We start from the raw sequence: 25641 nt of genomic DNA, 5'->3' as shown, positions 1-25641 counted from the left end.
ATTAATTTGCCACAAGTTTTATTACATTTTATTACTCATTTGTTTCAGTCCGATCTTTGTTCTGTCCAGCCAAAAGGCAGCGCTAGATTATGGCTTCAAGTCAAATAGGTGTTTTTTAACAGCCTTCTGCTGGGTTGCAGGACCAATCCTGCCATAATTAGAAATAAATAAATGCTCCAAAAATGAATAAGCGTACAATTAATTTCCCCCAAAAAATACAATAAACAAATAAATGTAGGTAGAAATTTAATTATACAGTGAGACACACATATATATATATATATATATATATATATATATATATATATATATATATATATATATATATATATATATATATATAAATAAAATCTTTTAATTAGCTTCTTTGTTTTTTGCCTTTGTAAAAATGAAGAGCAGGGTAGAAATAAATAGGGTAAAAAATACAAAGGAAGAATAAACTAGACAAAAATATTATAACATGCACATATATAAATACTTAAAGAAATAAGTAATAAATAAAGTTGAGGAATAGAACGGACAATACATAAATGAGGTAATCATCACAAAGGCAAATAAACAAAGAAGCTAATTAAAAGAGTATATGTATAACTTAATTTCTTCCTACATTTATTTGTGTATTGTATTTTTGGGGGACAATTAATTGTATGCTTATTTATTTTTGGAGCATTTATTTCTGTATTTATTTGAATTATGGCAGGATTGGTCCTCCACAGGGAGGGGTCATGAGTTCTGCACACGAGAACTGAACGTCCTGCCTGAAGGATAGGTAGGCACCTGCCATGATTGGTAGGAAACGTCGCATATCCGGTAATGCTACTAACATGGGAATTGGAAAAAATATATATAAATGAGCCCGAAAAGTGATAAATACAAGAAGAAAATTGGGAAAGGGAACCAGCGTTTAATCAACAGTGCAGTTCCCCTACAGAGCACCCTTTACCTATGACACAATAACTACGCACTACACAAACGGTTCTGGTATTTCCGACAGTTACTGAACGCAGCACTTGACTGACTGTTCAGCATGGAGAGAAAAGGTAACGTTGCAAACTAAAACCTCAACAGCATTTTACCTGCTAAACCTGTTATTCCCAAACCATTAACACCTATTTGTCGGTGACTGCTTGTTGTATGAACAGTAACAGACTAGATAAAACAAAGCCAGTAAGAACCGGTGTAGAGTAGTGTACCATGCGCTGTGCTCCGTGTTTTATTTGGTAACGTTATGTTAGCTTTAGCTCTATAATATTAGCTTCACGTTATAGACAGCTTATGCTAAAAGTAGGCTTTTGTTGCAGGCTTTGGGGGGAAAAATGTATATCATACAGTCAAATGTGTTTTAATATAATATTTTCCAGAGGTGATACGTATTTTTCAGCGCTAAATGCCGATAGTTGCTGTTTGAATCTAAATTAAAAATACCCATAATGCACCGCGAGGCTAAATAACCCGCTAGCTAGATAGTTGCTTATTTTTACTCATTACTCGTGATCTTGCTCGTTTTTATACACCTCAGCTGAGTCAAGTATATTTTTTGACTCTCCTAAACAAACTCAGAGGCGTGTTATCTTTGTCACCATTTTTTTTTTTTACTCGTTTGCTTTCTGCTTTTCAGTTCTCGCGATTCAAGCGAGGAAGAAGAGGACGAAGCCGAGGAAACCTGGCAAAAAGTAACCACAACACTTTTCTATTCACATTATATTTTAGAACTATTGTTCTGTTCTGGAGACAAAGCAATAGAGTTTTGTTACCATAAAGGAATAAGCAGAAAATCCGGTTCATCATTAGAAAAATGACAGGAAAGTGACTGTTATATGGGTTTATTTTATTCAGAGGCTGATGATAAACAGTGTATGCAGTAGTTGCTTGGTTGGTGATCCTATTTATGTGAATTATTGCATCAATGCAGCATGACATGGAGGATATCAGTAGGGATGGGGATCGAAAACCGGTTCCTGTTCAGAACCGGTTCCGTGTGTTGCAATTCCATGGCACCTTTTGGCAGCTCACTTAACGATTCTCTTATCGATTCCAGGCTGCAGCAGAGCCTAGCGCTGGGCAGCACGACTTACGTCACGTATTTTACGCAAGTTACGCACACGGCATTCAGTAAGCAAGTACGACGTGACCAGGCGTCAGTCTAGAAAAGCAAAACAAAAGCGATTGAAAGCTTGGCTTAATTTCAAGGAAGAGAAAGATGGCATCAGGGCGCTTTGCAATCATTGTAAAGTGGCAATTACATCAGCGGGAGGAAATACATCCAACATGCAGAAACACCTGCACACACAACATGGCATACATTTTAACAAATGCCGTGTTTTTGATGCTTTCGGACAGAAGCTAAAGTTACGACCAGCATGGAAGGCAACTCTGGTTGTAAGTAGCTAGTTTTATATCACTGGCTGTCCTTAATGTGGTTCCTAGTAAATCAAATGCAATTTCTGGAGAAAAAAATAATTCCTACCTCCCTTTGGGTTATTAAACGTGCTACGAAGTTGCTCCACAGTTCAGGTAGGGAGATGAAGATGACGCTCGTTTATTTATATCAGGGGGAGATGAGTTCATTTCCCAAAATTGTACAGCAATGCTCTGTCATAAGACTGATGCCTTCTCCATTAGATTTAAATGACAAGACGGGTAGCCTGGCTGGCTCAGAGGCTGCAGCTCCCGTTCACTGCCTTCTTTTTACGCAGAGGCAGGCAGAAATAGAATGTCCCATGCAAAGGTAGTTTCAGAGAATTGATACGAGAATTTAATCGTTTCACAGAAACGATAAGAGAATCGGAATTGTGAAAATCTTATCAATTCCCAACCCTAGTTATCAGTTTTGGAACTGCTATCTGTTGCATTCGGATCCAGTCAGTTTGCTGTACAATGAAGCACAGATTACATGTAATTGTATTCTTAGTGGTCCAGGTTTGGTTTAGGATCTGCTGTTGTTTGTGTCTGGTAGTAGTTTTGGATACTTTTTGAACCAAGAGGCTGCTCTTTTCTTCAGACAGATTTGTACCTTTCATATCATCTTGCTGTTCATGGTATAAAATCTAAATTAAAAGGTGTACACATGAGTTGTGATGTTGCAAGTGGTTCTTTTATAATGGCTGGGGGAATAAAAGCCAATGTCATTCAACCTCCAGCTAATCACACTCCCTCCCACCCCACTCTCTTGTGTCACTCACTCCTTTTTGTTTCTGCTGTGGTGTGAGGGACTCAGCTGCCACTGTGCATTTAGAGAGCAGAGGGGGAGTAGTGCAGATCCGGTCACAACTGAGTTTCTAGAGAGATTGTCCATCAACTGATTCTGGCTTTACTGGTGGTTGTTTTAAGAAAAAAGCAGCAGTCTTGCATGTTGTATGCCATGTGGCTCTTGGACTGGATCTTCTCCATCAATACGGCTGTGGTTAAACTTGCCAGTGGACTAACATGCAAGTGAGTTGTTTTTATTGGTGCATTTGGAAGGAAAAGCTAGTCTAAACTTTTTTGTTTGTTTTTGTTAGAACTATAATGAACTATTACTTTATGCTGAGGCAAACACATTAATAGTTGGATGTGTTATCCATTTTGGAGCTTTTATAGATTGATTGTTGCGACTTTAGTAAACACCTGTTTATTTATTCTGCTTAATGTAGGAAAACATGCTGATTGTTTCCATCATCGATTTCTACTTCCAGCTTTTCAAAGAGCGCGTTTGAATTTTGATTCTAATATAGTTTTTGTGCATCAAATTGTTGCATCTCTGGGGTATAAACCCACCTATTTCTGTAACTTTAATTAATTCAATCAAATTTTGGAGCTCAGGAAAGAAAGCAGAGATTTTTACCAGTGCTGTTGCTCTCTGTTGTGTTTTTTTGCCTCTCTCCCAGCTCCAGCAATGGCTCATTACATAACCCATCAACTGCTGTCTCATCTGCAGCTCACTACAGCACTACACTCTTACACTGCAGGATTTACAACAGCTTGTTCTCTTTTTATGTCCTGTTTGTAGTAGACCTACATTAATACATGTGTGCTGATTTTTGTGGCTGACTTCAGCCAGTAAAAAAAATGCTTTGGTTTTTTAAAGCTGTGTTACGAACTGCTGCTGTTTTGTGAACTATGGAAACCTTAAATAAAGGGTCTCTGCAACATGCAGTTGCAATGCTGTTTTAAGCTTATTTCTACTCCTCAGGAAAGGTTGGAATGCCAAAGTGGGCTAATTTACTACTACCTGCATGTGCATTGCACCTTTTATTCTGCTCCTCAGGCACTTTGAATTGATTTTGTTCACAGTTAAGGAACGCTATTTGGCACTGCTCCATCGTCAGCGGCGATATCTTCCTGTGCTCCTCATTTTATTCTACTTACGAGGTCTAGATGTTGCCAAACGGCTGGAAACTATGCACCCCCTTGGAGAGCAGGAGGCACTGACATACTGTCATGTCGAGTGTTTTTTTCGGAAATGTGGACATGTCAAAGGTTGTGGTTTTTAGTTTTGTCATTGTGAGGGACCAAACTTAAATAAGGACAAAAGGTGTTCAAAAATTTAAAAAATGCTTCATTTAATTGTGTCAAAAATGGTTAACAAAGGCTCAAAAGCAATACAAAATAACATGAATCTGGGCCCAACTTAACTGAGGTCAACTGAGGATCCAACTCAAACAAAAAAAACTGACCTGCAAACAAAGAACTAAAGGCTGCTTAAAAAGGATGGAGTAACCCAAGTCTACCACATGAGGGAGGCACAACATAACAAAAAGAACCAATAAAAACAAAAAAAAATACCATTCTATGAAACAAATAAAGCAAAACTAACTTTTACTTAGCAGAAACAATAAGTGAGTATTTAAGTGACAAACTAATTGAAAAGAACTTGAAACAAGTCTCCCCTGTCAGTCTTTCAAAAATGGTACGCTCCAGGTTTCCTTCTCCAGTTGGTTTGCATCAGCAGCACCTCAAACAAAAGAACAAGTGTAAATAAACAATTCAGACAGACATTAACTAAAGTGTGCACCCATTAGAAAATGCCTGTCTAAAATAAATAACAAACTTAAACATAAATTGTAATATAAAGCAAGAAAAAAAATACTAACACGATGTGGTGGTGGGAGGATCATTCACCACAGTCATGTTTTACCTCACTGGGATGGTACTTGTTGAAATTTGTTTATTTCGACCACGAAAAAGTTCCTGACTTGATTCACGCAGAATGAACCAGGTACGATTTGTGCTAACAATTTAATTAATAGGGATACTAGGGATGCAAATTATTGATCAATGACTTCCTAAAGTTGATTTTTTATTTTATATTTTTTATTATTATTTTTTTTTATTATGATAAACAATTGATTGATAGCCACCTATTTGAAATAATTTTCTTTCTCTTGTATTAAGAGGGTCTTCTCATAACATGAGGGGCTAAAAAATGTTGTTTTCACATTATGTTGAATCAACAAAACCAGTAAATCATTTTATTTTTAACAAATTTATTGTGCTAGCTGACTTAATAAACTGACTTATTAAACCAAATTTTTTTTTAACACAGTATGAAAAAATATGTATGTAGCAGATATAATGGAGTAGGAATCTAGTTGGTTACTGAATAAAAAAATAGTTGAAACACTATCATGATTTCCAATGTTTATGTTTTATGTAATTCAGCTTTCAGTGCTGTGCTGCTAGAAATGAATTCAAAGAGGTGGTTAAATGGGCTGCTATTTAAGTGATAACTTAAAGGTTTTATCAAGTGTTTATGTTTACAAATAGAGTGGCATAAAGTTAATTCTGTTTACTTTTAAGGAAATAAATAATCCTGGACCAGACTGGGTTGATTCATGTTTCTGCTCTTGGATGCCTCCGATCTGGCATTACTTCTCTTGCAAATACCAGTAAGCCTTTACTTAAAGGTATAGTGGGGGATGTTCTAGTCTGACATAGTGGAAAAATTGCATATCTTCTTTTGTAAAATAAACTCGTATGAGCGATGCAAACAGCAACTTTTAAACGGAGGAGAAATTGGCTTTTGTGTGCTCTCGCACGCGTTTGATACCAGGTACAGGGTTGTGCATGTGTTTTTTTCTTTTTTTTTTTTTTTTTTCCAAAGTGGAGAGGGCGGGTCTTTTCACAAATTCGCGAAAAATCCTCCACTATACCTTTTAGGAAAGAATAGCAGCACCCTCTAGAAGGCAATTGACTCCAAGAATTGGTCCAAAAATATCATCAGCGGATATCACTGTCTGTCAGGCTTATGTCAGAATAATTAGCAGCAGTTTAAAAAACAACGCCATCAGTTGATCTCCACTTAATCCCCCCAGGCTCTCATTGCTCGCTGATCTCTATTACAGTGTTCCCCTTTAAATAGAATCAGGATTTTGTTAAAACAATTCAGATGAGAGAATCTGATCATTCAAATTTAAGACGATATATTTGCTGTCACTTTTTTTTACTACTTCCCTTTTGTGATGTTTGTAGATTTAAATTAAAAGTGACAGAAGGCATTAACCTGCAGCTCCTCTGCTTTTCTTTGGTCTACCGTCAAGTCTTTATTTATTTTATTATTTATTTACCTACTCTCCCTGCAGCGGTCTTGGTGCAATAACAACAGAAACTGGGTTTTTTCTGGTGTCTACTGAGAGCTTGTTTCTATTTAACAGCCTGAAACCCACACAGAGAGAACACCAAACTTTAGGCTTCCTGGGGAAATGTTGTGGCTCTTTTCTTTATAGGAGAACAAAGTTATGCCCCCATCCAAAAACACGTCTCTCCTTTCATTCTCAATGTACTACTGATAAATGACTCGAACCTGATAGGTTTGGTTCCTTTTATTTTCTTTCTTCAACTACATGATTAAAGGTAGGGATGTACAATATATCTGCACTACTCTTGCAATCTTGCAATTTTCTTTTGCTATGACCATAAATATGTAGATATTTCACTTCAGGGTTTCAGTTTTTTCAGGATGCTGAAAGCTTGCTTGTTCAGAGTTCATTGTTGCAGGAATTTACTGTAACCTTTGCTTGAAAAAGTTATTTCTAATATCATGTATGGATCTGGCTGTTTGCTGCAACTCCTCTGATTTATGTGGCAGAAGACCCACTTAACGTGTACGACTGCCACTTAAAAGGATTTAGGGAGAAATGTAGCTTCTTACTCCTGTTAAATGTAAAGTAATGTGACCAAACATTGACTGCCTCTGCAATTTGAAAATAGCGTTTTATTAAATTGCATTTATAATTCAGTTCATTGCTCAGCCCTACCAAAGGGCAGGACAATATCTGATATAAAGGGAGCGGCAGTGCATGAGCTTCATGATGATCTCAAAGTATATCTGATAAAACCGCTAATGAATCTGCAAAGGCATGTATGTTTCGGCCAATACAAGAAAAAAACTAATATCATCCACTGATGTAATGGTCCTTCTCTATTATAGAGCTTTTAGACTGCAGGGCATTTAAAAAGATTTAAATTACAGCAGATTTAAACTGAATTCTAGAGTTCACCAGAAAACCTAGAAAGTGTTGTCATTGGGTCTTTAATTGGGCCAAATTAACAAAGTGAAAAGATATCTGCCTTCCCCTACAGCCATGCCAATCATCACGCCTAAACACAACAGACAGCCTGTGAGGTTAGCTGAGGAGAAGAAAACAGAAGAGAGGCTACAAGTCTCTGGATCATCTGGAGGGATGGGTAAAGCTCCCTCTCAATGGAAACTGTGAGAAACATGTTGTAGGAAAGGAATAAATTCTTTATTTTTTGCCCAAAAAAAAGGTTATTATAAAAAAAAGGCGAGTTTCATAACTGGCTTTGTCCCCCTATGAAATGAATTCACGTTTAATAAAATTTTTTCTAAATATATGTATTTAAAAGGTGTCAACATTGTTGCAGAGGGTGTCAACAGGTTTGCTCTGTCTCTGTATGTAATGCTCGGACCAATCAGAGGCTGTTGATCATTATAGGGTTTAGATAATTCAGTGGAGTATTTCCTTTGTGAAAGATTCTAGGATATATATAGGCCCTGACACCGTTTGAAGAGGCCACTCTGGATGCTGATTGCACAGCAAAGTTTATATTTAATGCATATTTAGGTAATGAAGGTCATGGATGGTGGTGCTGATGATGGCCTTACAGGGGGCAAAGGAGACTGATGTTTTGGTCTGGTTAGGAGGGGGATTGATGTCACACCTCACCTGCAATGCAGTGCTTGGCTCTTTCCTCCAATCATCTTCCAGCTGCTAGCCAGAGGGGGTGGGGCCTCAGGCTGACGACAGCCAAGGAGATTTCTCGGTCAGGCAGAGCAGCGGAGAGACGGTGGCTTTGAGAGAGCAGAAAGTGAGCAAGAATCAGAGAGCGTGTTGTGGAAACCTGCAGTCCAGGATTCAGTTCCGCCAGATCTTCTACGCTCTCTCCTCTTCAGTCTTCTTAGCCCATTTCATCGGCTGCTTAGTCATCAGCTGATCGATTTTTACTGCCTCTGCTCTACTTTTTTGCTCCTGAACCCCCTTCATTTTTCTCTCATCTGGCAAATGGAGTGAGAGACTGTTTCAGTACCTGCACTCCCTGGTTCTTCTCCTCGCCTCCCGTCCCATGGGCATCCGTGCATCTTGCAGGTAGGATATGTGATGCTGGGGATGCCGAAGAACTAACACCCTTCATGGCATGGACAGGCAGAGAGAGGTCGGGTGCTGTTATCTACAAAAACACAATCATCCTGTTTTTGGCATCCAACATCAGTGATGTAAACATCAGGGTTTTGCTGTCTTTATCAGGACTTTTGCCCTGCCTCCTTTGTTAATGATTTTCTGTGGATCCTATTATATGAGTGTATTTTATATCAACATTCTTCTGGTTAAGTTGAAAGGAAAATGTATGTTTCAAAAATGCTAATTGCTTCATCTGCTTTCAGTCTGTATGAACAGAGAGGTCATGTTTTATTCAAAACGGTCCCGTCACTTCAGAGCATCACTCTGGTTTGTCTTCCGCTGCCGTCCTGCAGAGGGGTGCCGTCCTCCAGATCAAGGACACCGCCCCCTCCCACTCATGTTTAGTTGAATGTATTTTAGAACATGGATCTTATAAGTGGTTGTTGCTGTCCTACTGTAGATTTTGAAGTGACACAGGAGGAAGTCAGGAAAGTATCCTGACTTTCTGGAAACCGTTCCAAGCTGGTCATGACACTGATTCCTGCAGTCACTAAACCCAAAGCATGGAGGATAAGTAGGAACTTCAGGGCTGATGTCTTTGGCTAGATCTCTGATGTGGGCTTTATCACAGCAGGTGGGGTTTATCCTGTTAAAGGCTGAGTTTCTCTAAAGAGGGACCTATTTTCAGCTGTTCGAATGATAGGAAGGCACCATGGATAGCACCACTCGATGCTATCCATGGTGCTTTAACAAGCTTTTAAGTCATATCTGCACTAAAACTACAAGGTTCTTACCTAAAGGGCTTTTTTTACATATTTATTCAGCTTAACACTGCTTCATAAATGCTAAAACTAAAAGCTACTTTCAAATTGGTTTGTGTTTTATCAGACTATATAAAGCATTACACTGTCCAATTAACTCCTTCCAAACAACCTAAAATACATTCTTAACTACCCTGCTATACAGTTAATGTTGCAATGAAGCTCAGTTTTTGTTGGATTAAAGGAGTCATTAATTGTGATTACAACAGACTATTATTGTTTACATAATGTATTTATTTTTCCATGCCTACTAGTAATAATCCACTAACAGCTTAGTAAAGGGTCATTATAGTGTTGCCCTTCTTTCTGTGTTAAGTGGTAACTGTCCTTCAGTCAAACTCATGTTGGTGCACATTTTATATGCATATTTTCTTCAGTAAGTAGTCTTTACTATTATATAACTGGAGTTGGATTGGAAGCCCCTGGAGATCGTATCTTTAACATTTCCACCACTCATGGTTCAGACCTTTCAGTATTCTGTCTGCCTCCTCAACATTATGTCTCTGTTTTGTTGTTGTTCAATCAGACCAGAGCCTCACGGTCGCGGTGGGTCCTCGCAGCATGGGCAGGTGGACTCTCCCCTTCCAGAGCAAGATGAGGAGATCCTGGGATCTGACGACGACGAACAGGAGGATCCCAACGATTACTGCAGGGGTAGGGCTTCACTGCTGCTCCAGATAAATGAGGTGGTGGAATAAATTCACAGATTTATGCTCATTTTTGTAAGTTATATCACTGAGCAGCAAAATAATCGCTAGTTGCAACCCTTATCTAACTTGAGCTTTTGTCGTTCCGACCCTTCTCCTAAAGCCTTGTGAATCCATTATGCGTCTGCGTGGCCGAAGTATGTCAATTTAACATCCAAGCCCATCTGCACGGCCAGATTTATCTGCATTACATGCCTAGGACATTTTATTGCGCAGCTGCATTGGAATATCGTGGTGGACGAGCGAATCCTATTTACCTCTTAAACATTACTACAAACAACAGATTGTGGGAAAAAATAGAAACAAATGAGTAACTTTGACAGGAAGATGATATGAAAATGAATTAGTTTTCTGGTTCTGTATAAATGCTGCAAACACTGTCTCATTGTAATGCAGAGCCGACATGCATCAAGCTCAACCCAGCCTCAATCCCTCTGCCCTCAGTCCTGTCCTTATTTACCTCCTTTCTTCCTCCTGCTTTTGCTTATTTTATGCTTTCTTTTTCTCTTCCTCTCTGTCATTCCTTCCTTGTGCCCTGCCTCTACTCCTTCCTGGCGTCTTTCCCTCTTCTCAGCTGTTTCCTTGTGTTCTTTATCCCTTCTTTACTAGTTACCTTGGATCCTTCCCTTCTTGCGGCTTCTGTCTTTTCCATCTTCCATATTCTGTCCAACATAGAGATATCAGCCATAGGTTAAAACTGGATAGGATGATTTATTCCTAATAGATTAACATTTTAAGTTTTACTTAAATGTTTGATATGAATACAGCATGTTTTTCTTCTTATTTGCATTCGGTCAGGCGGATATCACCATGTGAAAATTGGTGACCTGTTCAATGGTAGATACCATGTGATCCGTAAGCTGGGCTGGGGTCACTTCTCCACCGTGTGGCTGGCCTGGGATATCCAGTAAGTCTGCTCATCCCTTTGAACTTGCTTAAACTGATGCATCGTAACATTTTTTTTATTATTTTATTTTTTATTTAAAGAAAAAGGGAAAAATGTCCAGATTGACAACAGGAGAGGTTTTGTTTTTGCTTTGCTGTGTCAAAATGTGCTTTCCCAGTTTAAATTCAATGCATCCCCATTTTAAGTTTTAGCTACATGTGTAGTAAAATAAAAAAAAAGTTAATCTTTTGAAAATGTGTCATGATTTGATACATATATGTTTTTATTTCCAGGGAGAAGAGCTTCGTGGCCATGAAGGTTGTAAAAAGTGCTGAGCATTATACAGAGACGGCTCTGGATGAAATCAAGCTCCTCAAATCTGTAAGGATCATTTATACACTATACAGATTGAAGTTTTTCTGGATAAATGTGATTTAAAAAATTTTTACTTTTTACTTCTCGACTTTCTAGCCACAAAAACTGTCCCTGTTTTATTTCATAAATTTACTGTTCTTTGAGATAAGTATCAAAATATCGCTGATCAGGTTAGAAAAAAAAAAAAAAAATGAAGATGTTAGAGTTGGTCCAAATTGCAAAACACTGCCACAAACACGCTGCCTCTTTTTGTTCCACCATGAAAAAGCAAGGAATCAGGGAGGTTAGAGCCCTAAAATTGTTGCGCTTATATTTTCCACAGTTGCAAAGTTTTTTCAGTTATAAACTTATTTGCAGAAAGTAAATGTTAATTTTTTGTTTTCTTGAACCATTTCACATTGGCTGAAAGGCAACTCGGCGAGGAAGGGGTCATGAGTACAATAAAAAGCCAAGTTAGAGTTTGCAGTAACATCCGTGGACAAAGATTTTAAACTTAGGACACATGTCCTGGTGTCTGTTTGAACTAAAATTACAGTGTATGATCATCACTGAAATGGAGGAAAAACTGAAGGTTGGAAGCCTTGGAAAACCAGCTGTGAAGTATGGGGGTGGCAGTAGTGTGATGGGGGGCATGTATTTCTGCAGGAGGTCCTTATAAAATACTTTTTGACGCCTTGCATCAAGCGAGTCGTTTAAATGGACCATGATCCTAATCATTGTTCCTGCTGAATTGGTTAGAAGCTGGTCAAAGGAAAACAAAGTCAGACATTTAGAGCTTAAACTGTACTGGCAAACATTCTGTCTGGAAGAATGGGCAAAAGTTTTAAAATGTCGCATTCAGAGATTTTTGTGATTCACTGACCTAAAAAAAAGATAAACATTAATTAGCTTTTATGTCAATAAAGAAAAAAAGAAATCCTAGTTCTTTTTTTATACCGGAGCTGTGTACATTTGATGGTTTAAAATTACGCCTTCTTCCCACTGTTAACACTCGCTGAATTTCCTAGATTCCTCATGGCCGCTCATGTCTTCCAGGTGAGAAACACAGACCCCAGAGATCCTAACAGGGAGAAGGTGGTGCAGCTTCTGGATGACTTCAAAATTTCTGGCATGAATGGGACTCGTATCCTATCATCTTCTACCTCATTTGTTTAAGTCATTTACTATTAAGGACCACAAAAAGCTGCAGATTATTTTCTCCGTGCTAGCAATTCATGTAACACAAGAGGCATCCTTGACTTGGATTTCTGCAGACGTCTGTATGGTCTTTGAGGTCCTGGGCTACCACCTCCTAAAATGGATCATAAAATCAAACTATCAAGGCCTGCCCCAACCCTGTGTGAAAAGCATCATACGACAGGTAGAGCAGAACTCCAAAACAAAACCTACAATGCAAAGCATTGATACACACTCACTTAAGCTGCCCTTCTTTTTGATCTGACTCCTCTGTAGGTTCTGCAGGGCTTAGACTACCTCCACACCAAGTGCAAGATCATCCATACAGACATTAAACCTGAAAACATTCTGCTGACTGTGAATGAGCCCTACATTAGGAAAATGGCTGCTGAGGCGACGCAGTGGCAGAAGTCTGGAGCTCCACCTCCCTCTGGATCTGCAGGTAACCAAAAGTCCTATTTTATACTTGTGGTAACAGTTTGACTTGAAAGGCTTCTGTTATCCACATTTTTTATACTTTATATTCAGATTTAACAGTGCCACAAATATGGAGAAGATTCAGTTTTAACTGCTAATACATTTAATTGATATATCAGTGTCTATTTCTGGTGGATTGTTGTGCCTAAAAACAAAAAGCTTTTTTTTTTTTGTTATGAAAAAGCAGTGAGTCACCACTGGATCTGTTATCATCTTGCACAGACATTTATCACACTCCTGCTCAGCCTCTGCTGAAGCTGTCTGTCAGGAAAGCGGGTGTAAACTAATCCAGTCAAACAGAATCCTAATTATAGAGAGGCTGTGAATGTGCTGCATGTCACTCAACTCAAATACCGTTTATGTCCCATCCTTTACAGTGAGTACAGCTCCGGCACCTAAAACTGTGAGTTCTCCCTCCTTTTTATTTTAAATTTATTTCATCTCTCTCCGTCTGAGGACTTTTTTTCTTGAATCTGCAGGGATTAAATGCAATGTTGTTTTCTATTACTAGATGGCCAAAATGTCAAAGAACAAGAAGAAGAAGATGAAGAAAAAGCAGAAGAAGCAGGCGGAACAGCTGGAGAAGAGGATTCAGGAGATGGAGGGAGGGGCTACGCCTGATGGTGGTGCAGAGGAAGAGGATGAGGAGGAGACGGAAACTAATGAAGACGTGTCCTCAGCTACCCTTCCTATCTCTTCCAAGCAGCAAGACGTTGCTAACCATGAGAGCACAGGTGAATGTTGTTGATTTTCTCTGGCGCTCCTCCAGGGCTACCATGTGCTCCTTAGCTGCTTCTGGTCACGTAGCAAAATGGTGAAAACGATTAAATCAAGCGGGTTCAATAATCCAGGCTGTTTTCGCAGCAGACTCCACCACCGACGAGCAGCCCCCTCTGAAGCCTCAGGTAGGCCGTCAGACGGAGGGAGCAGCTGAGGAGGAGGCCACAATGGAGACCAACTGCAACGGCCGTTCTTCCTCACCAGAGAGCAAAGACGGTTCAGAAACGCAAAGGACGGAGGAGTCCACACAGAACCAGGCGGACCGACAGAAAGCAAACCAAGCAGAAAGCGGCGCAGAGACTCCAGACGCTTTGTGTAACAAAGAGGAGCATGAAGGCAGCGACGCCTCATCCGGCGAGCCCGACCCCACCGTGCAGCATCTCCCCGCTTCACTCGACTCCGACGCAACTGTGCAGCGAATCGAAGGGGAAGGAGGGAGAATAAAGATGGAAGACATGGACACTCAGGGGGAGAACAAGCGGGGAAGTGAAGAAGAGGACAGCCAGAGTGGTTGGTTACACATCACTGGTTTTCCTTTTTAATCTAGTTCACTAAACACATTTACAGAGAGTGAAATAATTTCTGCAGCTCTTCTAAATATAATAAGAATTAAACTTAAATGATCTGACATTGTTGAAATTTACCTCTGCATTTAACCCATTCCCTTGCGGAGCAGTGGGCTTCCATCGTGGGGCACACAGGGAGCAGTGTGGGGTTCAGGGTCTTGCTCAGTGACCCATAGTGGCAGTCTGTGGGACTGGGGCTAGAACTCAGAACCTCAGGAGGCCAGGCTCTATGCCATAACCTCTAGGTCACCACTCCCACATATAAACTAGTTTATATCAAAGGTTTTATCCATTTAGCTCCTAAAACATAATACGTTGGATGTAAAAGGAAAACTACATTATGAATGACTTACATTATAGAGAAACAGGAAAATGACACGAAATAAGTTGGATTTTTAGTGTTTATAAAAAAAAATGTTAGTTCACACTGTAATGGATGCAGATTTAAACCGGTTTGTATTTTCATGTTCAGCCTGATTTATAACAGATCTGGTCAAAAGGAAGAAAAGCTTCTGGTGAGGCACCAAACTCGGGGTTTGAAACCCAGTAAGAGCAACTCATTCCAATTAGAATACTGCATATGAATGCTAATTTTTCTCCACACATGTAAATCATATCCTCTGTTGTAACTTAACATGGACTCCCAGAGCTAACTGTACAGATTTCAGTGACGACTGGACACTCAAATATCTGTCTTTGCCAGATCCAGCAGGCAGCATGTTGATAAACCCCCTGGACCCTCTTAACGCCAACAAACTGCAGGTCAAGATCGCCGACCTCGGCAACGCTTGTTGGGTGGTGAGTAAAAATAATCAGCCGTCTGTGACCTCATGTGGGTGTTGGTGGATGGGTCTGGATTTAGTAAATTGTTTTTCCTTCACATCCATCCTGAACACTGAGGATTCATGTTTTCATTTCAGGGTCTGTGACCTAAATATTGTTTTGTTTTTTTTTTGCAGCACAAACATTTTACAGATGACATCCAGACACGACAATACCGTTCACTAGAGGTTCTTATCGGAGCTGGTTACAGCACTCCAGCAGACATATGGAGCACAGCCTGCATGGTAGGACACCAACATGTTCTGTTAAAGTTACAGCTTCTTTGGAAAAGAAGCATACAAAAAGATAGTGACTCAGGAGGCCACTTTAAATGCATCCACTTTTATAGTTGGTTTATCACTCCCAAGGAACAGGAAGTAGTGCTTTAATAATGTTTCTAGATACAATCTGTACAGTTGGAGAACAAATGCTTCAGTTTTATTAATTCTATACAAAATGTTAGGGATGCAGATTCTGATTTTAAGAGTTGTGTTTCATTTTATTTCATCCACTTATTTATATCATGTCTGTCAAGCCTGGTTAAAGCTGAAGTCTGTAAGTTTTTAAAAATCACTTTTTTGTCATATTGGCTAAAACTGTCCCTATGCCCAGACAGCAGTACATGTGATATGTAACCTGTGAAAAAAACTGCTTCAATTGGTCCCGCCTACTGCCTGTATTGCAATCTGGAAAGAATAATTCGGGACGAGTCAAAACAACCAATCACAGCCAGAGGAACGTCTGATGGAGTGTCAATCACATCCGCCGCCCCCCCCCACCACCACCGCTTAACCTGCTGCAGCGCCCGGCTGCCGCAGTCAGGAGGACGCGCGAGAGGAAGTCATGGCGGAGCGACAGCCACCAGAGAAAGAGAAACTGCCCTTACTGCCCATGCCGCGTACGCTGCTTGGACGCTTCTGGTCGCATGCGGTAGCCGCGCAGGTGCTGTGAGAGGGGTGGAGCTTGGAGGTGGGGCATGAGTGAAGCAGAGAGGGTGGGGGAGTGACATGAAACCTGTTTTTCTTCAAATTTTCAGTCGAAGTCTGCTCTCTTCTCAATGTTACAGACTGCAGCTTTAATGCTCAGAAACCAGGTCGTCTGCATGTGTGTTGCAGTTAACGCAGATATGCCCCTCTCCCTTCCGCAGACACTCTGCTGCACCTCCCAATATTGTAGGTGACTGCAGACAGGAGGCCTCTGATTGGTCAATTCTACATCCGCTCTACACTAAGCGTATTTTCTGTTTGCTACCTAATGGTAGAAACTCTGGCTGTAGTGTCGTCCAAAACGCCTGTCACACCTCGGACACAATCCCAGGCACCGTGCAGGACGCTAGTTTGTTGCTCTGTGCAACGGTCTGTTGGTCTTTCGGGAACACTCACGGGTGAACTGTGTGTCGTCCGCCATTGGATGAGGGGTTGTAGACGGCGAACAATCTTGTCTAACCGACACACGGACACCCACAATCCTAGCTAGTTCATGATTGTCCCTCTTGCGTTGTGGCGTGGAATAACATAGAGCAGATCACGCTTCAAAATTGGCCATAAATTAAAGGTATCTGCGTCATACTAGCAATAAGCTAACTGCGACACACTGCTGCGGGAGTATACGCAGCCCTTTACTGTTTCCTATACATTATTTTGAAATCATTGGATATTTTTAGGAAATGCCATTTTTGTGTACAGGACTGCTGTTATTTTACTGAGCAGAACCCCAATATTCAATTAAAGTCTTGACCGATGTCACTTAAATGAAATCCTTCATAATAATGGATGTGTGTAATTGTTTTGTCAGGCCTTCGAGCTCGCTACAGGAGATTATCTGTTTGAGCCCCACTCTGGAGAGGACTACTCCAGAGATGAAGGTTAGTTCGCACCAAACTACAGAAAGGAGGACCACCTTTATGAATGGCTGTCGGTTTAGAACCTCAAAATATAAAATCTGTCCTAAACATTATTAAGGTTGTGATTGAAGGACAATTAAAGCTTTATAGTTTTTTTTTCTACAGGTGCTGGTAATAAAATTAGAATATCATGAAAAAGTAGATTGATTTCAGTAATTCCATTTAAAAAGTGAAACTTGTATATTATATTCATACATTACATACAAACTCATATATTTCAGATGTTTATTTTGTTTAATTTTGATGATTACAAATGACAACAAATGAAAATCTCAAATTCATCATATCAGAAAATTAGAATATTACTGAAGACCAATAAAAACAAAGGATTTATAGAAATGTTGGCCAACTGAAAAGTATGAACATGAAAAGTATGAGCATGTACAGCACTCAGTATTTAGTTGGGCCTCCTTTGGCCTGTATTACTGCAGCAATTGCTCTAAAACTTCCTGGTATGTGGCTGCGTTGACCCTGGACCTCAGAAAACCCAATGGACCAACACCAGCAGATGACATGGCACCCCAAACCATCACTGACTGTGGAAACTTTACACTGGACTTCAAGCAACGTGGATGAAGTGCCTCTCTTCTTTTCCTCCAGACTCTGGGACCTTGATTTCCAAAGGAAATGCAAAATTTACTTTCATCAGAGAACATGACTTTGGACCACTCACCAGCAGTCCAGTCCTGTTTCTCTTTAGCCCAGGCAAGACGCTTCTGACGCTGTCTGTGGTTCAAGAGTGGCTTGACACAAGGAATGCGACAGCAGAAACCCATGTCTTTCATACGTCTGTGTGTGGTGGTTCTTGAAGCACTCACTCCAGCTGCAGTCCACTCTTTGTGAATCTCCCCCACATTTTTGAAGGGGTTTTGTTTCACAATCCTCTCCAGGGTGCGGTTATCTCTCTTGCTTGTACACTTTTTTCGACCACATCTTTTCCTTCCCTTCGCCTCTCTATTAATGTGCTTGGACACTGAGCTCTGTGAACAGCCAGCCTCTTTAGCGATGACCTTTTGTGTCTTGCCCTCCTTGTGCAAGGTGTCGATGGTCGTCTTTTGGACAACTGTCAAGTCAGCAGTCTTCCCCATGATTGTGTAGCCTATAGAACTAGACTGAAAGACCATTTAAAGGCTTTTGCAGGTGGTTTGAGTTAATTAGCTGATTAGAGTGTGGCACCAGGGGCCATCAATTTTGAACCTTTTCACAATATTCTAATTTTCTGATATGATGAATTTGAGATTTTCATTTGTTATTTGTAATCATCAAAATTAAACAAAATAAACATCTGAAATATATGAGTTTGTATGTAATGTATGAATATAATATACAAGTTTCACTTTTTAAATGGAATTACTGAAATCAATCTACTTTTTCATGATATTCTAATTTTATGACCAGCACCTGTAGTTGCATATGAAGTTTTCCTCAAATTGCCACATGGTGCTGGTGTATTAGTTATTTTGTTTGCCTGCTTTGTTTTCCTCAGTTTGTTAGTCAATACAGCACTTTGTTTATATTTACAGTAATAACCGAGGTATGATCCTTAACAGGGTGTAAAGAAGGAAGTAGCATAGTCCAGCTAATTCAGTTAGCACCTGCCAGGGAAGTGGGGAAACAAATGATGAAAAGTTCAACATCTATTGGGGAGGAAAAACAAAAACTAATTCGATTCTGAGAGGAATTAGTCTAAAACAGCGCCGGGAATACTGTATGACTGTTGGTCTGCACTAAAGAGGAGGCTAGCAGCTTTTTGATAGTTCTGTGGTTTTACCAGCAGATGGCGCCACGTCTGTTTCAAACTCATCATGCCCCTATGCTCTAGAAGGAAAATCTTAAAACTATCAGGTCGGACCCCCACTGTATATAACATAGGATAATCGGATGGTTTTTGGTTGCTTTGTATAGGCATATAACATGACAATGCACCATTAAAATTATTTATTTTTAAAGATTACTTAGTTATCAACATGCCAATTTCCCCTTCTTCGCTGTCAGAGTCACTTTCCGTGCAGCGCGGCTCCTCAGAAATAATGCCGGCTTTTGCGAAAGCTTGAACAACAGAGCCAGCAGACACGTTAGTCCAAGCATCAACAATCCATCCGCTAAAGGTGGCATAACTTGCCCGGCGCTGCCTTCCACTTATCCTGAAACTGTGGTCTCCGTCTGTCATCCATCGCTCCCACGCCGCTCGCAGCCTGACTTTGAACGGTCGCTTCACACCGATGTCGAGCGGTGGAAGTTCCTTTGTCAGACCCCCGGGATAACGGCGAGCACAGCGTTCATTTGATTCACCTTTTTTTTTCACATCGGCTGTGAGATGGGCACGCAGCGATGGTGATGCGTGGAAAAAACCACCTGGTCTCCTCACATACATCGGCCTCAGCCACGCTTTCATCATCTCCTCCATCATTTGTGTTAATATCATATGTCATCAGAGCGATGTGTCTGTCTCGCTGTCAGCTCCCAGATCAGCTTCTCTGATTGGTTGATGCGGCGCTTCCAGCAGCAAAACTTCAATTTTTCCATCTCGAGCTGCAGCAGCGCGTTGGCAGATGCTTAAACGCTCCCGACGCACAGCACCTGCTGCTCAAAACGCGCTGCGGGACCTTTTGCTGCGCCTATACGCGCGTCAACCATTGACTTTGCATGTAAACTCGCTGCTTCTGCTGCACCTGCTGGGTCCGGTTCACACCGATGTCGAGCGGTTGAACAGCGAGCACAGCGTTAATTTGTTTCCCCATGTTTTTCACATCAGCTGTGAGATGGGCACGCATGGAGTTGCATATTAACAGCGATGGTGATGAGTGGAAAAAAAACACCTGGTCTCCTTACATTCAGCCACTCTTTCATCATCTCCTCAATGAGGTGGTCTCAAAAGTCGCAGTTACAACACACATAGGGCGCACCGCACCAAAGGGCGCACCGCACATTTTGAGGGAAAAAAAAGACGTTTAAGTGCGCCTTATAGTCGTAAAAATACGGTACTCCTTTTAGCTTTGCAAAAACAAATATTGGTATGTTTTATTGGAACTTTATCTGATATAACAGCGGTTTATGGAATTCAGTAATATTTTTTAGTAGTAGGCATTTATGTGTAGAAAGGGGGGGAAAAAACACCTTTTACATTGATCCTCATTAATAAAACCTGCTGGTCCCTTAAGACCTTCTATATTCATGCTAATCTTAAAATCACACAGGAGAAGTTGATTTATTGCACAAAATTGTGTGTGTTAAATCCTATCAGCTTCAGGTTTTATGTAGGTCTGAAGGGGACAATCTATTTTTCCCCTTATTAAGCAGGGTTCCCGCGGGTCCCTAAAAAGTCTTAAAAGGCATTGAATTCTTCAAAATAAAACTAAGGCCTTAATTGGTATTAAAATGTCTTAAATGTCTTTCGTAGGTCTTAATTTTTAAACCATCATAAATAGAATAATTTTTTTCCCCAATTTATTTTTGTAATCTAAATAAAACTTTAAAATTGACCATTTTTTTTTTATTTAAAAAAAGTAACGGCTCGCCATTATTGGTTCCGTCCCGATAGCGAAACCAATAAAAGCGTTGTTGCGGCTGGGACATTTGGGAGATGCGCCATTTACTTTTTGTCTAGAAAATATGAGCAAGTGTAAATGTAACCAAAATTGGCTATTAAGCCAAGAGTTTTCTCCATGGCTAAAACCAGTACCAGAAAACATACATGAGGCACAGTGTATTTTGTGCAAGAAGTCATTCAAGCTTGGAACAATGGAAATTAAGGCAGTGGAGTCACATGTGAAGCGCGAAACACAAAGCGTCAAAATCGAGTTACCGAAACAGCCGGTATTTCTCAGTTTTGTTCCACCCTTGTCTCTGCAACGCCTCCACTTATCACCAAATCAAACATACTAAGAAAACGATACAAAGAAAAATAGCTGCAAACTGATTTTTGTTCCCTGCTAAAATAAAGTTTGTGAATTCAGTTAAATAATTGTTGAAATATATCTGTCATTTGTGTGTTTTTAGCTTTCTTCCTGTATGGGAAGCTTTTCAAAATTTGAAACAGGGCAATGGTTTATGTTATAATAAACCTTTGGGTTAAGTTGTCGCAAGCAGGTTTTTCTTGTGTTTCTTGTGAATTTGGTCTTAAATTTTTATTTCAAGTGGCATTAAAAACTCTTAAAAAGTATTGAATTTAACTTGCCTTATACTGTAGGAACCCTGTTAAGGAGCTACGTTATTGCAAGGTTTAAACTAGCAGTGACATTTAGAAAAACTAACGATCAAATTAGTTTATTTTTATTTAAAAATTTATGATTTTTAGGATATAATCGCTAAAAGAATAAAGACGCTTATTGATAATACTTGGTAATTATTAGTTAAAAATAAATATGAAACCCTGGCTTTGTTTACGCTGATGACCTGACACTTCAGCTCCCTGTGATCAATCAATCATCTGTTCGTATGGCAAGTAAAATTTCCATTTAATCAGTTAGGTTAAATATCTGGTATTACCACCAACATATCTATGACATCATTCTGACTAGGAAGACCTGCAGATTCAGATGTAATTAGGTTTTGACTGAGCAAAATCTGACAGCTCTCGATGTATGTGCAGTACGACGCTCTGATGTGATCTACCTGCTCACACTGTATGTCTAAAAACCATCTCCAGATCACATAGCGCTTATCATCGAGCTGCTTGGCAAGGTTCCTCGGAAGCTGATCGTGGCGGGAAAATACTCCAAGGAGTTCTTCACCAAGAAAGGTAAACACCCCCCCCGCCACCAACATTCTGCTGTAGCTACATCCTGTTTCAGTTGTAAATCTGCTCAGGTATTTGGTAAAAAGATACCATTTAGGGGAAAAAAAAGAAACAGCCTTGAGGGATCCACCATCTCCTCACTTCTGGAGAGTACATGCAAATGAAATGAATTGCAGCTGTTTGATGTTTGACTGTGATGAAGCTCTGTAATCAGGCTTATATAACATGTTTCTCCCAGGCGACCTGCGACACATCACCAAGCTGAAGCCGTGGGCTTTGTTCGACGTCTTGGTTGAGAAGTACGAGTGGTCCAAGGAGGAGGCCCACTCTTTCAGCAGCTTCCTGCTGCCCATGCTTGACCTGGTGCCTGAGCGGAGAGCCACAGCGGCTCAGTGCCTCTCCCATCCATGGCTCACTTCCTAAAGCCTGCATACTGCTACCCTTTTATATTGTGAAAGGCCCCAGCCAGCGAATGCATTCGTGTCTGCAAGCAGGATCCTCCTCGTGCTGATGTACGTCTATCTTCCTGCAAACATCCAACCAACGAAGAGGAAAACTGTCCAGGATTTGTTCTTTTATGGATTTCAATTATTGGAGTACCTTCAGTTATCCTCTCCGTTTGTACTTAAAATGAATTTGCATCCGTCTCCCTGTTTTGTTTTGTTTTTGTTAGTTTTTTGTATTTTATTTTTCTCTTCAAGAACTGAAAATTTGCACCTTTCCAACAGAAACTGAAATGTTAAGCCATTGAAGCTGCAGTGCGTTGTATAGTTCACCGTTGAGCCGATTCTCTGCCAATCTTCATGTGCCAGCTTTTACACCCTTGGCCTAAAACTTTGTGGTTATAATTTAATCATATGCGATGCTCATTAGATTATAAAGTCTATTATCTTCAAGTTCTGTCTTCTGAAGATTTATCTTCGCCCTGAACAAAGGGGATTAAAAAAAAAAAGTTTTTGTACATTTTTACACAGGCAGGATTAGAAGACAGATATTAAATGCAGTGTGCATCAGTGACATGTTTCCAATCGCGCACTTTGACATCAATGCTTGTTATCTTTGAGTGATTTCCAGGATTCTGCATTATTCCACAGTCTCTTGGAATTTGATATTAGAGTGTGATAATGGATAGTTTGGGGAGTTTTTTTTTCTGAATGGACCACTTTAAAGACCATTACACATTGTTGCATTTTCGGACAGTCCTGTCAAACCGCATGTGGATGAGCATCCACTGTTCAGTACGTCGTACCAAAGAGTTTGGCTTGATCCAGGTTCTGAAGGCGGCGAGTAGCAAAGCAGGCTTCATTTGAAGGGCTGAAAAATGTTTTTTTGTGATCTGATCATAAATGTAGGTTCCGCTGTGCAAAACTTTCATATGAATGTGCTGGTTTAACAAAAGATTGTACTAAAGGCATTTATTGTTTCATTGCTTTAAATGTCTTCAGGTGTCATACAGTTTTTTTTAAATTAGTTTCTGATGTCTCTTGTCTTCCATTTTCTTTATTTCTCCCTGTAGATTTTAAGAATAAAAACTTTGCCAAATTAGTTTGCCGCCTCAGTTGGAAGATTTCATAAACTCTTTACTGTCAAAATACGTGATGTTTTCAAATACATTTATTTTAAAACAAATTACTTTAGTTAAATTCTTCCACAGACATTTTTTTTTTATGGTCCCTTGCAAAAATACATTTAAAATTCAGATCTTCAAGTGGCTGTTTTTTTCTTATCATTGTTTCTTCTCCTACTCAACCTCAAAACTGTCTCCAAAAATCTCTTTCTGGACATTTTTACAGTCCTAACCACCTCTTGTAGTTAATAATAACCTGAGATCTGGGATTTCTTTAACATTTTAAAAGCTTTATTTCAGCCTTTAATGACTTATGGAGTTTACCTTCTCTCATCTTTATACCTTGATTCACAGACTGAAAAATTGAACTTCCAAACTCTAATCCAATTTTTTCCAAACTGATCACTCTTCTAAAGGTTTCCTCATCAGCTTTACAGGTGCTGGTCATAAAATTAGAATATCATGAAAAAGTAGATTGATTTCAGTAATTCCATTTAAAAAGTGAAACTTGTATATTATATTCATACATTACATACAAACTCATATATTTCAGATGTTTATTTTGTTTAATTTTGATGATTACAAATGACAACAAATGAAAATCTCAAATTCATCATATCAGAAAATTAGAATATTACTGAAGACCAATAAAAACAAAGGATTTATAGAAATGTTGGCCAACTGAAAAGTATGAACATGAAAAGTATGAGCATGTACAGCACTCAGTATTTAGTTGGGCCTCCTTTGGCCTGTATTACTGCAGCAATGCGGCGTGGCATGGAGTCGATCAGTCTGTGGCACTGCTCAGGTGTTATGATAGCCCAGGTTGCTCTAATAGTGGCTTTTAGCTCTTCTGAATTGTTGGGTCTGGTGTATTGCATCTTCTTCTTCACAATACCCCATAGATTTTCTATGGGGTTAAGGTCAGGAGAGTTTGCTGGCCAATTAAGAACAGGGATACCATGGTCCTTCAACCAGGTACTGGTAGCTTTGGCACTGTGTGCAGGTGCCAAGTCCTGTTGGAAAATGAAATCTGCATCTCCAAAAAGTTGGTCAGCTGCAGGAAGCATGAAGTGCTCTAAAACTTCCTGGTATGTGGCTGCGTTGACCCTGGACCTCAGAAAACACAATGGACCAACACCAGCAGATGACATGGCACCCCAAACCATCACTGACTGTGGAAACTTTACACTGGACTTCAAGCAACGTGGATGAAGTGCCTCTCTTCTTTTCCTCCAGACTCTGGGACCTTGATTTCCAAAGGAAATGCAAAATTTACTTTCATCAGAGAACATGACTTTGGACCACTCACCAGCAGTCCAGTCCTGTTTCTCTTTAGCCCAGGCAAGACGCTTCTGACGCTGTCTGTGGTTCAAGAGTGGCTTGACACAAGGAATGCGACAGCAGAAACCCATGTCTTTCATACGTCTGTGTGTGGTGGTTCTTGAAGCACTCACTCCAGCTGCAGTCCACTCTTTGTGAATCTCCCCCACATTTTTGAATGGGTTTTGTTTCACAATCCTCTCCAGGGTGCGGTTATCTCTCTTGCTTGTACACTTTTTTCGACCACATCTTTTCCTTCCCTTCGCCTCTCTATTAATGTGCTTGGACACTGAGCTCTGTGAACAGCCAGCCTCTTTAGCGATGACCTTTTGTGTCTTGCCCTCCTTGTGCAAGGTGTCGATGGTCGTCTTTTGGACAACTGTCAAGTCAGCAGTCTTCCCCATGATTGTGTAGCCTATAGAACTAGACTGAAAGACCATTTAAAGGCTTTTGCAGGTGGTTTGAGTTAATTAGCTGATTAGAGTGTGGCACCAGGGGCCATCAATTTTGAACCTTTTCACAATATTCTAATTTTCTGATATGATGAATTTGAGATTTTCATTTGTTGTCATTTGTAATCATCAAAATTAAACAAAATAAACATCTGAAATATATGAGTTTGTATGTAATGTATGAATATAATATACAAGTTTCACTTTTTAAATGGAATTACTGAAATCAATCTACTTTTTCATGATATTCTAATTTTATGACCAGCACCTGTATTTATTCAGTCACTCTAAAATTTGAGTAAATTGGTTTTATATTTTTAACATGGTACATTTTTGCTAAGATTTTTTTTAAATAAAACATTTAATTTATCTATTATCTGTAATAAATCCAAATTATATCCAGTCCACAGGAAGGAGGGAATAAATACCG

The 25641-nt window shown here is 39.8% G+C and overlaps 1 protein-coding gene across 5 annotated transcripts; it reads left to right on the top strand.

Moving 5' to 3' along the window:
* Positions 1-854: 854 nt before the first annotated feature.
* On the top strand, positions 855-23414 carry srpk1b (SRSF protein kinase 1b). Of its 5 annotated transcripts, none has more exons than XM_038298091.1 (16): positions 855-1040; positions 1619-1673; positions 9966-10093; positions 10945-11053; positions 11326-11413; positions 12443-12530; positions 12661-12767; positions 12860-13025; positions 13438-13463; positions 13572-13794; positions 13928-14350; positions 15110-15204; positions 15366-15473; positions 17023-17092; positions 21780-21872; positions 22108-23414. In XM_038298091.1, the coding sequence occupies exons 1-16, from the start codon at positions 1028-1030 to the stop codon at positions 22290-22292; spliced, it is 1977 nt and encodes a 658-aa protein (XP_038154019.1). In that variant the 5' UTR covers positions 855-1027; the 3' UTR covers positions 22293-23414. The 5 variants fall into 5 exon arrangements, with proteins under 5 accessions (XP_038154019.1, XP_038154018.1, XP_038154017.1 ...); XM_038298090.1 differs by having other exon boundaries at positions 859-1040; positions 13925-14350; XM_038298089.1 differs by lacking the exons at positions 855-1040; positions 1619-1673 and adding an exon at positions 3279-3432.
* The last annotated feature ends 2227 nt before the right edge of the window (positions 23415-25641 follow it).

This window comes from Cyprinodon tularosa, unplaced genomic scaffold (genome assembly GCF_016077235.1).
Source record: "Cyprinodon tularosa strain WSP-4 unplaced genomic scaffold, ASM1607723v1 ctg40, whole genome shotgun sequence".
In the NCBI taxonomy this organism is placed as follows: domain Eukaryota; kingdom Metazoa; phylum Chordata; class Actinopteri; order Cyprinodontiformes; family Cyprinodontidae; genus Cyprinodon; species Cyprinodon tularosa.
Note: the sequence above shows the minus strand (reverse complement) of the source record. Positions and strands in the feature narration are given on the sequence as shown.